General features: G+C 37.8%; 1 protein-coding gene across 1 annotated transcript; it reads right to left on the reverse strand.

Moving 5' to 3' along the window:
• Positions 1-1,557: 1,557 nt before the first annotated feature.
• On the reverse strand, positions 1,558-5,310 carry LOC142178270 (uncharacterized). Its single transcript, XM_075247600.1, has 6 exons — positions 5,096-5,310; positions 4,732-4,976; positions 4,472-4,621; positions 4,302-4,417; positions 3,626-3,821; positions 1,558-1,781 (listed from the first exon to the last, which is right to left on the reverse strand). The coding sequence occupies exons 1-6, from the start codon at positions 5,308-5,310 to the stop codon at positions 1,558-1,560; spliced, it is 1,146 nt and encodes a 381-aa protein (XP_075103701.1).
• Positions 5,311-13,247: the final 7,937 nt, after the last annotated feature.

Genomic DNA, 13,247 nt, shown 5'->3' on the forward strand with positions numbered 1-13,247 from the left:
AAAAGTCCTAGGGTTGTAACCATTACCTAGGTGTTTGTCTAATGGGATAAAGATCCTAATGCTTATTTTGTTGATCGGGGTGTATTATGGCTATCAACTCACAATTACCCACTCAATATCTCTCGGTCAGAGAGTGGTTTTTCCCAATTTGGTTGTCTCAAGACCAAATGGGTATCACACAAAACAGTTGATAAAAGCTCAAGTCGGGTTATTACTATCTCTAGGTTAAACCCTTTAATTAAGTTAATCAATGTCTTGATTGACCCAATTCCTTGTTAGCCAAGTTTTCCTAGACTAAGTCTCTCTTTCTCAAGTAGAGACTAAGTCAAATAGGCATGAACTAATGTTTGCAACCATTAATTCCACAAATTAAATCATGAACTAGGCTAAATAATAAACACGCAATCATAAACAGGCACTAAACTAGATACCCATAAGGTTTACATACTAGGGCTGGGTCACAACCCTAGTAAAAATCTACCTACTTATGCTTGTGTTTGAAGAAAAAGAAGAAGAAATACTAATTAAACTCATAATGTAAGCTTAAAATAATAAAATCTATTGTAAAATACACCAAAATATAGTAAAGTTCCAAAAGAGGCAAAGAAAAATGGCTACAGTAATTGCTGATGTCAAAACTTAACCTAATTTCATGAAACTCTTCTATTTATACAAGTCTAAAAATCTCAGACAAAAATGCCCCTCGGGAGGTTTCGCGGACGCACAATTCCATGTGTAGTCCGTAGATTTCTTCATCTTGGCAGAAATTTGAGTTTTGCGGCCGCACATTTCTGAACTGCAGTCGTGAGGCAATCTTCTGTGGTCCGCACATTTTTGAACTGCGGTCGTGAGGCAATCTTCTGTGGTCTGTACAATTATGTCTTCGGTCGCAAGTCATCATTCTGCGGTCCGCACAATTATGTCTGCGGTCGCAAGGCACTTCTTCTCCGGCCGCACAATTCTTGTGCGGTTTGCAATTCTCAGAGGACCGGGACTTGAAGATTTGCAAACTCTCTGATCTTGGATCCTAGTCCACCTCTTGCGGCCGCACAATTCATGTGCGGTCCGCAATTTACACAAATGTCTGCTGGGTTTTTCTTCCTTGTTTGCGGCTGCAGATGGAATTCTGTGGACCACACATTGCATGTTTTTGTGCTCTTTATTGCCTTGTGTTTAGATTACTCCTTTTTTAGTCGAATTTTATCTCGGGAGTCCAACTTCCAGGATTCCTGCAATTTTGCATATTTCATTAGTTTCGGGAATACAATTCAATGCTTTTAGACTAAAATAAAAGTTAAAAGATGTTAATAAGCAGTCAAAATCCCCACTTATCAACCCCGCGCCACACAGCTGGCATCTAATATCAGGATAGGGGGTCGGCACAGCAACCTCAAAAACAATTTATATGAATGCTCTGTGAATCCTATGATCTGATTTATTACCCGGGAAGAAAATGGAATCATCTTGCCTTGCACCTCCACTTCATACACTGCATCTAAACTGGCCTCGGGTTGCCAGTTAGTATAAAATTCCTTAACCATGTTCACATTCACCGACTCACCGGGACGGAACAAGGGTCTGGTACCATATCCTAGCATGAGCTGGCACAACCCGAATGCCATACTTGCAGCCTGGTACTACATTCACATCAGGATCAATGTACTTTTCTTCCTCCTCCACCAGGGCAGAGGGAGGTGCCTGCCTACCTCTTCGACGGCTACTAGAGGCAACCTCTGAGGTACCTGTGTTAGAATGTTTGCTAGGACGGTGAGACATTGTACCTGCACAAGACGAACAACATTAGCCATAACACTTAAAACATAAATAGGACCAAATGGGGTAACCACCATACACTTATGTTATTGGCATGTACACAAGTACAATGTATATCGGGGACTCAGACTACCCCATTGAAAGCACACCATGAGTAATCAACAACCCCCCTCCCCTCGAGCATCAACATAACCTTACAACAATATAAACACGGACTACACTAGTGTAAAAGACAAATTTAAGAAGCTAAACTAGTAATTGAGAAAAGAAGCATAAGAAATTAGTCTAATACAAAATTTACGATACAATACAAAACTACACACGTACTTAGCATGAATCGGACACCCTATTTAGCACCTAGCAACACATTAGTATAGAGTGGTCAATCAATTAGCACTCGTTGCTTAAAAATTAAAGTTTCACAACATACGAACATGACATCTCACCCCACACTTATCTTCTAGCATCACATCCCACAACGCACTTCCCTTCAACATTAGCAACACTATATAATTTTATGTCACTAAGACATTTCAACAAACACATTGTGAGCATACCCTTCACCTTCTTATTTCAATTCAAAGTGGGTTAGAATCATCATACAACCACATCAAAAACACCACTCACCACAACCACAACATCACCACATCTTCCCAATAGCACAAAGTGCGCAATTTTAGACAAAAACTTCACCAATTTTCGGCCACTTGGGCACCCCCAACAAGTTTCAAAACAAATTAATTCCAACCCATCCAAACACACCAAGAATCACCTATAATCATAAGAACAATGAAAACCCCACAATTTTATGCAAGAAATTCAGCCAAAATCGGAGGGGGAAAAAATAGCTAAAAGATTAGTACAAAATAAAATATCTAGGGTTAGAGAACTTAAACTCAAATTAACTAAATTCTACAATTAAATACTACAAGAAAGATAAGGAGAACTTACCTTGAAATTGGAGTGATAAAGGTGGGGAGTTGGAGTGGTAGTAAATTGAAGAAGAAGAAGAAGAAAGGGATTTGGGGTGAGAGAGAGGGAATACTTGGTAAGCAATAAAATGAAACAATGGGAAAATACGGAAGGGGGTTGGGGTGTTAGATTTTTACATTTAAAAAAATTTTAATTATTTTTTTAAAAACAATTTGTACTGTCGCGTCGCTGGATGCGACCCTATGTGGCGCGGTAGTGGAATTTTCCAGAGGGTCGATTCTGACAGATTTTGTATGTTTGGCCTAGCGCGGCATCCCATGCGGTGCAGCATACGGCGTGGTAGGCCACTTTTGTCAGAGTCCCGATTTGTTTTTTTTACTTTTTAGCCTGCGGGTCGCACCCCGGCTCTATTTTGTACTTGTTATGTGTTCTATCCATACTCATATCTGTTCAAACAATTATCAAAACTCCTAAACTGCCATTATCTACCTAGTCTACAAAAGAAATAAAAAGGGTTAGAAGTAGTTCTGAGTTATAGTCGTTAGCTTGAATCCGTCATTTAGGCTCATTTGATCACGATGTTGGAGGATTGCTTGTCAAATCCTCCAATAAGGTACTGTTTCAACATGTGCCCATTCACCTTAAAATTTTTATTCCCTTCTTCATCCTGTATTTCAATTGCCTCATATGGTGAGACATATTTCACCACATACGGACTTGTCCGTATTGATTTGAATTTTCTGGGGAACAGCCTAAGTCTACTATTGTATAGTAAGACTCTATCCCCTTCATGAAAATTCTTTTGGCTTAATCAGACGATCATGCCACCTATTTGTATTTTCTTTAAAGATTAGCGCATTTTCATACGCGTCCAGTCTAAACTCCTCCAATTCGTTCATCTGCGCCAACCTGTGTTTACTTGCAATACTAAGATCAAGATTAAGCATCTTAACTGCCCAATAAGCTTTATGTTCTATCCCAACAGGTAGATGACACGATTTTCCATATACTAATTTGAATGGTGAAGTCCATATGGTTGTTTTGAACGCAGTTCTATACGCCCATAGAGCTTCATCCAACTTTGCAGACCAATCCTTACGACAAGCACTAACCGTCTTTTCAAGAATTTGTTTAAGTTCACGGTTAGCCACTTCAACGTGCCCATTAGTTTGGGCATGGTATGGGGTTCATGTTTTGTGTGTTACCCCATACTTAGATAATAATAATAATTCAGTGAACTGTTTGTTCACAAAATGTGACCCATTGTCACTGATAATCACTCGAGGTGTCCCAAAGCGGGTAAAGATGTTTTTCCGTAGGAACTCACACACTACCCAAGCATCATTGATCCTAGTAGGGATTGCTTCGACCCATTTAGAGACGTAGTCAACGGCTACTAGGATATACTCATATGAATAAGATGATGGGAACGGACCCATGAAGTCAATGCCCCAAACGTCAAAAATTTCACATACTAAAATGGAGTTTAGTGGCATCTCATCCCTCTTGCTAATGTTTCCTGCCCTTTGACACTTGTCACATGCAGCTACATACGCCCGTGTGTCTTTGTACAAAGTAGGCTAGAAACCGTATACCATGACCTTTGATGCAGTGCGGTTTCCACCATAATGACTTCCAGCTGCTCCATCATGGCAGTGAGAAAGAATGCTTGCCATCTCTCCTTCAGACACACACTTTCGAATCACACCATCTGCACACAGTTTAAACAAGAAAGGGACATTCCAAAAATAACTTTTTACCTCACCTTGAAGCTTCCTTCTTTGATCACGAGAGAGGTCACGCGACAACAATCTACTGGCCAAAAAGTTGGCTACATCAGCATACCAAGGCGGTCTTTTAGAGATCACAACAATGGAGAAAATCTGCTCATTAGGGAACTCTTCTCTCATGTCAACTGTTTCAACCGGAGGTCTCTCAAGTCGAGATAGATGATTGGCGACTTGATTTTATGTGCCCTTCCAATCTTTTATATCCAAGTCAAACTCTTAGAGCAACAACACCCACCGCGACGCGGTTTGGAATCCTTCTTACTTAACAGATATTTCAAGGATGAGTGATCCGTGTGTATATTCACTTTGCTCCCCACCAGGTATGATCTAAACTTGTCAAAAGAAAAGACCACAGCAAAAAACTCTTTCTCAGTAGTGGCATAGTTTACTTGAGCATCATTCAACGTCCTGCTGGCATAGTAAATAGGCCTAAACATTTTCTCTTTTCTTTGCCCCAGAATTGCCCCCACAGCTACATCACTGTATTACACATTATCTCAAATGGAAGACTCCAATCAGGTGTCACCATAATAGGAGCACTTACAAGCTTTTACTTTATCAATTTGAATGCTCTTAAGCACTCCACGTTGAAAACAAACTTGACATCTTTCGCTAGCAATGCAGTCAACGGTTTGGTAATGCTGGATAAGTTTTTGATGAACCTCCTATTGAACCCAGCATATCCCAAGAAACTCCTTATGCTCTTCACTGACATTGGTGGAGGGAGCCTAGCAATTACATCCACCTTGGCTCTGTCAACTTCAATTCCATGTGCAGTTACTTTGTGGCCCAAGACAATTCCCTCTTTCACCATGAAGTGACACTTCTCCTAGTTAAGAACCAAGTGCGTGGCTTCGCAACGCTCAAGCACAAGCTCTAAATTCTTCAAGCAGTCCTCAAAGTCATCACTAAAGAGGGTGAAATCATCCATGAATACTTCTGCACACTTTCCATTTAAATTAGAGAATATAGACATCATGCACCTCTGGTTCAGCCTTGTTGCATCATTCAGCCTTCTATAATCAATGCACATTCTCCTTGGGGAGTGGAAAGTGGCCCTTCCTTGTTGCATCATTGAGCCTTCTATAATCAATGCACATTCTCCACTCAGTGACTGTTCTTGTAGGGATTAATTTATTATCTTCACTTTTTACCATTGTCATGTCTCCCTTCTTAGGTACAACTTGTACTAGACTAATCAACTCGCTATTAGAGATGGGAAAGATCACTCCCGCATCTAGCAATTTGATGATCTCTTTGTGCACTACCTCCTCCAAATTTTTGTTCAGCTTGCGTTGGGGCTGCACCACTGGCTTGCTGTTTTCTTCCAATAAAATTTTGTGCATGCAAATGATTAGACTGATTCCTTGAATATCAGCTATACTCCATCCAATAGCCTTCTTGTGTTTTTTCAGCAGCTTTACCAGCTTTGTCTCCTGTATACCTGTCAAGTCAGCAAAAATAATCACAGAAAAATTGTTAGTTTCAAAAAAAAACATATTTTAAGTGAGTGGGGAGGACTTTCAATTCCACATTAGGCTTAGAAGCCTCCTCTTTTAGTTCCTTCTCATCAACCACTTGATCCTCAGTTTCAAGAGCTACAACCTCTTTCTTTATTTCAGGATCTTCATCCTCCACTGTGCTCGACTGAGTAATACACCTCTCTAGAGTATCCCCCGTAAGCTTGTCAAACTTGTATTTTTCAGCGAATTCTCCAATAATATCCAGCTTGAAACACACGTAGGCGTACGCCTCATCACTGGGGTATTTCATCATCCTCTCCATCTGGAATACCACGTTTCCGTTGTCCATTTTGAGAATAAGATGCCCTTCATAGATATCAAGGATAGCTCTGCTTGTCCATAAGAATCGTCTCCCTAGAATTAGAGGCACCTCCTTGTTCACCTCCATATCCACCATAATAAAGTCTACGGGGAACACAAACTTTTCCACCCGTACTAGAATATCCTCAATGATTCCCTCAGGTAGAATGGTGGTTTGGTTAGCCAGTTGTAGGAACACTGGTATTGATTTGATCATTCCGAGCTCATCTTCCAGTTTCCTGAAAACAGACCGAGGCATTAGATTTATCGATGCACTAGAATCACAGAGGGCCTTGTCAAATTTTTCACTCCCCAACGAGCTACCTGGGTCCCTACACTTTTGGGGAATTGTATTTTGCTATATGGCACTACAATGGGCATTTAGCTTGACCACTGCTATTTCTTCTAATTTTTTGTTGCTAGACAAGATTTCCTTTAAGAACTTTGCATAGGCCAGCATCTGAGTGAGTACCTCTGTGAAGGGAATGTTCACATAAAGTTGCTTGAGCATCTCCAAGAATCGCCCAAAACATTTGTCAAGTTTCTCCCGCTTCATCTTTTGAGGGAATAGTAAAGCTGGCATATGTCTACTTTCTTCACTCTCCTTTTGTACCCCACTACTCTGGCCTTGCTGCTCTTCACCCTTTTTTTCTGCCGGTGTCTTTGCCTGCTTCTTCACCACCTTGGGTCTAGCTTTTACCACTGGATCAGCCAATGTTTTACCATTTCTCATAGATACAACTTTGATTGTTTACTTTGGGTTCTTTTCAGTGTCAGAGGGCAAAGTCCCAGGAGCCCTCTTAGATAACAAATTTGCAATCTGTCCCAATTGTCTTTCTAAATTCTGGATGGCCGTGCCCTGCTCTCTGATGGTTGTATCCTGAGTCTCAAATTTTTTATCTGATTTGTTGATGAATGCCTTCATGAGGTCTTCCATACTAGACTGATTTGATTGTTGTGGCTGGTATTGCTGCCTCTGCTGGTTCTGCAAACTTGGTGGTCCTTGACCCTAGGGTTTGAGATTATTTTGTTGGCATGAATTCAAGCTCCCACCATGTGAACTCCACGAAAAATCTGGATGTCTTTGACCCATAGCATTATAGTTGTTCCCACCTTGGTAGTTTCCTCTATTAAAATTTCCCACCGCGTTGACTTCCTCAGCTGATGCTTGACATTCATGTGTAGGGTGTCCCAATACACAAAAGTCACATATTGTTTGCGGCTCATTCTGTACCTTAGCCAATGTCAGTTTTTTTATCTCCTTGGCCATGGTGTCTAGTTGGGCTTGCATGGATGTGTTAGAGTCCACCTAGTGAATCCCAACTGATTTTCTTCTGCCATTACTCTCAACCGGCCACTGTTTAGCATCCTCAGATAATTCATCAAGGATTAAGGCAACCTCTTTCGGCGTTATCTTCATTAGTGGACCTCCACATGCAATATTCAGAGTTCGTCGTGAGGGCGGTGTCAATCCATCCCAAAAATTCTGGATTTGCATCCACAAATCGATCCCATTGTGCTCACATTTTCTGACTATCTCCTTGAATCGTTCCCAAGCTTCAAAACCCATTTTTGTCTCCTTCTGGCAGAAATTGTGGATTTTCCTTCTGAATTTCTCTATTTTTGCAGCTGAGAAGTACTTGTCAAGAAACTTTTTGGCCATATCTTCCCATGTCCTGATAGAACATGCGGGTAAGCTACAAAGCCATTGCTTTGCATCATCTTTCAATGAAAAGGGGAATGCTCTTAAGAAGACTGCATCATTTGACACTCCATTGTATTGGAAGGTGTTCATGATATTGTCAAATTCCATCAAGTGAGTATTAGGATCTTCGTTCACCTTCCCTCTGAAAGTGCAGTTGTTTTGGACGGTTTGAAGCAAGCCTTGCTTCAATTCGAAGTTGTTTGCTGCTATGGGTGGGGGTCTGACACTTGACAGTCCTTGATTATAGACTGCCTAGCATAGTCACCCAATAATCTTCCAGGCATGGGTGTTGCATTCTCGAACTGGTCTTCAACCAAGGGTTGGTTTAGATTGAATCTTCGACCCCCATCATCGTTGACGGTCTCATCAGCAATCCTCCGTGCAGCTTCTAGTTGTGCTGCCTCTCTTGCAACTAAGTCTACTCCATCATTCTCCTCATTTGCCATGGTATCTTGAGTCGAAGTTTGATCCAATAATTTTTCTGTTAAGTCTCTTTCTTTTCTCAGTTTTCGCAGGTGTTTCTCCAACTCTGGTTCGTAGGGTATCACTTCCTTTGAAGACGATCGAATCATACACCAGAGAAATCAAACTTGTATCCTACACACAAGTAAGAAACGTAAATAACTAAAGTAAAAATTTATTCCTTAATTAGTACTAAAAAGTATTTTAAACACTATTGATTGCCAATCCCCGACAACGGCGCCAAAATTTGACGAGCGCAAAACACGCACTTAAATTATTGCTCGCTAGTCAAAGATAGTATAGATTTATTATCGTCTCCACAGGGATTAGATTTAAACAGTGTTCGAATAATTTTCAGTTGATTACTATCCAGGAAAATTAACACTTGATTTGATGACTATTACTAAGATTAACTACTAAAAATTAAGCAAGTAACAGTTGATCACAAAAGACAACAGATGAGCAATGAAGAAATATCAATGAGAGAAATAAGGGTATTTGACTAGATAGGTGCAAGATAACCGACTCGGGATCCAATTCTTGAGTTAATTCACTCTATAATACGGGTGATCCTCCCGAATTCACCCGATAATCAGATTGCACTTGAAGTTAATATTCCTCTTTCGATTAAACATTAATTCAGTAATTAATCCAATTGAAGCACGGTGAACAATTGCAACAATCAAATAATGGTTATGATCTAAAGGTAACTTCTCACGAAAACTTTTCTATTTTCTAGTTCAATTAACAATTCAAGAGGCTCTTTCGATTACCTGTTTGAATCACGAATTTAAAGTAGAGCATAAGATGTGACGAAATTCAATATCAAACTCTTCTTTCGATTAAGCAAAACAACAAATAACTCACAATACCAATTAAAGCTCCATCAATTAATTCTAACAATTATCAAGAATCGAATCCCTAATCAAATTATCAAAATATTGTATCTGTCAACACCATAATAGAAATTACTCCATAACAATGGAGTAATACAACTCAAATAAGCTTAAAAACAAAGAAAGCATTGAAGCTACTGATTTCGATACAAACTCTCGTATTGCACTGATTGCAGGTTGTATTAGTGATGAATTCTTGAGTGTTCTTACATTGGTTGGTTCTCCAATCTTTTGTAGGTTAAAAGCCCCTTTAAAATCGTGTTTGTGGTGTATTTATACCGTGTAGAAATAAGCCCGGACGAAACTACCCTTTCCTAGCCGAACTTGGAGATCACACTGACAAATTTGCACAGCCGCGCCGCGCCACGCCATGTGGCGCGGTAGTGGCTTTTTCTCAGAGTAAATTCATGTGTTCACTTTTTGATAACCGGACTTGGTCCTCGATCCCTGAACATGATCCCGGCCTAATTTCTTGGGCTTCTACTCAGACTTCAAAGCTCCAACTTGTTCGATTTCGCTCCAAAATACCTAAATAGCTCAGAATCATTTCCTACAAGGCATAAAACACGTAATAAGTAAAATTCACTATTATTTAAGCTCAAACACACATAAAATGCAATAATTAGAATGCGATACTACGGCTAAAATACGGGTTTCTAGCCTACCATCAAATATTTAATCAAATATCATCGTATAAAATAGAACGAAAAGAGTATTAACTAAGAAATAAAGAAGGTGGATTAAATCAGATTATCTAGGAAAAAGAAATTTCGTGGTGATGCCAAGAGTCATACTAGGAAAGATGAACAACTGAAAGAGTCATACTAGGAAACGACTGAAATGGACGGTTTGGGTTGCATATAACTTAAATTGCCTTTTAGAAACTTTAAAAGGAGTTATTAAAATAAAAAAGAGAGTGGCTTCGTAAGCAAAAAGCTCATTTGGGCTTTATAATAATCCATCACAAACGTATTATTGCACATGCCGGACAAAAGACAATATAAATTATTCATAATTAAAAGTTAAAACGCCACGAATGGACATAATTGAGAGGTTATATATATAAAACTAGATTCAATGTTCGATGAAGCTTAGTTTATGGATTATAATACGTGAATTATTGTTAGTATAAAGAAATTGATCTTGCGACTGAGATTAGTGGCGTACCTAGATTTTCGGTAATCGATGTCAATATTTGAAGAAATAAATTAATGAATAAATTATTATAATGACAAGTAATGTCTTTTTTTATATTTATATCCAATATTTTTATTTTGTATTGTCACAAGGTGTATCCGCCCCTGACTAAGGTTGTAGTAGGATAAATAGGATCTCTAAAATATTAACCATAGATATTACGTTCGAACTTTGGATGAAAAGATTTCTAATAGGAAATACTTCATGATTTAACGGATTAGTGTAAATCCAAAATTTGAATTAGTGGAACTTCCAATGCGGACACTAAATACCATGCGGGAATCGAAAAAAACTAATTGGTTTTCCTTAGGTGATGTACTTTTAGTACAAGAATGGGGATCTAAGTGTCATTTTGTTTTTAGGAGGGTCACAAGAAAACAAGAATCTTGACTAATCAATAAGGACCACAATTACTCTTTTAGAAAAGCCAACCCACTTTTCAGTTTTTCATTTGAAGAGATACTTAATCAGTACTTATAATTATAATGTTCATTTCTAATGTGTCTCAGTCAGTCACAAGGTCACGTTGGGCCACAAATTAACCACCATTAAAAGAGGCTGAGCTATATTATTAAATTATGCTGTTAAAACATGCATGATTCTTTTCGCTAGTTTTTGCTTGTGCAATATGTATTTTGCGCTTTCCTTAAAAAAAACATTAACTAAATTTTAATTTTAGTAAATTACAGTTATTAATGGTAGTTAATTACATTAACTAATGGTTGATTCTTTCCTAATTTTTTAAAGCGGGCGAGTAAAAGAAATTTTTTTAATTATACCGACAAGTAAAAAAGAACGGATGAAATAATAGAAACATGAAAGTTCTTATAGTGCGGCAAATGAACGAAAGAAATATAATCATATTTTTTTCCCCATGAATTTTCAGTCATATACTAAGTTAGTAGTTTAAAAATCTGTTCGTTAAGTAATTATCCTTAAATAGATAAGCTATTATATTGCGTATTTGAAATAGTCAAGCTTAGTCAATCCCGACTGGGTGATTAGTTCGATTGAGCTTACTTAGTACTGCAAACAAACCCACTTTAAAAAAATCTTTTTGACTTGCTAAATGGAAATCAAGCTAACTAAGAACAAGGTATTGTTTAGCCAAACTCAACTCATTTGTTAATTTTTTAATAGAAGATAAAAGGTCCAAATATGGTTCCTTGACCATATGAAATTTTTTAGTAGAAAAATGTTCAAAATACTAAAGTATTTTATTTGTCTTACATTTATTCTCCGTTTACCTTTTGATCCATGAGAGCTACGTATTGTAAATTTCGTCTTATATTTGCCCCTTCCTCTAACGATTCTCAAACTTGATTTTAAGATTTTTCAATATAGAATTATGTAGAGTAACAAAAGGTATTTTTCCTTAGGCGACGGATAGGACCTAATTTTCAAGTCTTGAGACATGACTTCGACCTCTTAGTTCTTGAGAATCTTATATTTCAATTAAAGTGGAAGTGATATGGATTATTCAAAAATCAAGGTTGCTTTGTTTATAAAAAGAATATAGTAATGAAACTTTTACGAAATAATAAGTCGGGGGAGAGTAAAAATATTAAGTCAAACTTTATGTGGAACACAAACAAAATCAAAACAGCTCAAAAAGTAGACTTAAAAGTGAGTCATGTCTTATTTAATCATCTCTCCTTAGTTCTTCATCGATCTATTTTTACCTCTCTTTAGACCTATCACTACCAGCCTCTCGTACCTCCACACTAAGGAGTCGTTTGGTTGGAGGTATAAGAATAACACTGAATATGGTGTATTAGTAATGCTGATATTAGTAATGTTGGGACTAGTTATGCTGAGATTATTTATTATCCATTGTTTAGTTTGGTGTATTAAAATATTGCATAATTTCTAAAAAGATTAGTTGTTTATAGAAATACCCTCCAAAATATGGCGGAAAGTATTTGGAATAGGTTTTGAGGGGCAAGTATGTCTTTAACTATTTTTATGTATGTATTAAAAATTGTATAACGAATATAAGTATTAGTTATGCATAGGTTGAAAAAATATACCAAACAAGATATCAGTAATACACAAAGGTAATATTTGTATTATTTTTTCTAATACCTCCTACCAAACGATCCTTAAGTAATGCACAAAACTAATACTTGTATTATTTTTTCTAATAAACTCCTGCCAAACGACTCGTAAGATATTTATGCTCCCTCTTCTTCAGATGTCTGAATCATGTACTTAGACCTATCACTTACTCTGGATAACAAGGAGAGTAAAAATAATAAGTAAAGAGTAAAATTAATAAGTCAAACTTTGTGTGAAACATAAACAAAATCAAAACAACTCAAAAAGTAGTAAAACTTCAAATGGTACAAGCAACTCACTAAACACCAACTATATCAATCTCTTACCATCCCCGCTTTTTATCCCCACAAACAGTCCAAAAAAGCACCGTCACCGTTAGTGAAAATGTTGACAACTTTTCTTACATTAAATCAAGCGGTGAGGACTCTTAGATCAAACGGTGTTATCTAGTACAGGGTATTTCTGTTTGTGACCACCAAACACCAAATACACACAAATTCTCCCATATATTTGTGTTCCCCTTTTTTTCCTCTCTTTGTAGTCTTGACTTGAGTTCTTTTTCACTTCATTCCTATGTAATTGCTCTGCGTGTGTGTGTAAATTCTTCAAA

This window comes from Nicotiana tabacum, chromosome 24, assembly GCF_000715075.1.
Source record: "Nicotiana tabacum cultivar K326 chromosome 24, ASM71507v2, whole genome shotgun sequence".
NCBI classification, from domain to species: domain Eukaryota; kingdom Viridiplantae; phylum Streptophyta; class Magnoliopsida; order Solanales; family Solanaceae; genus Nicotiana; species Nicotiana tabacum.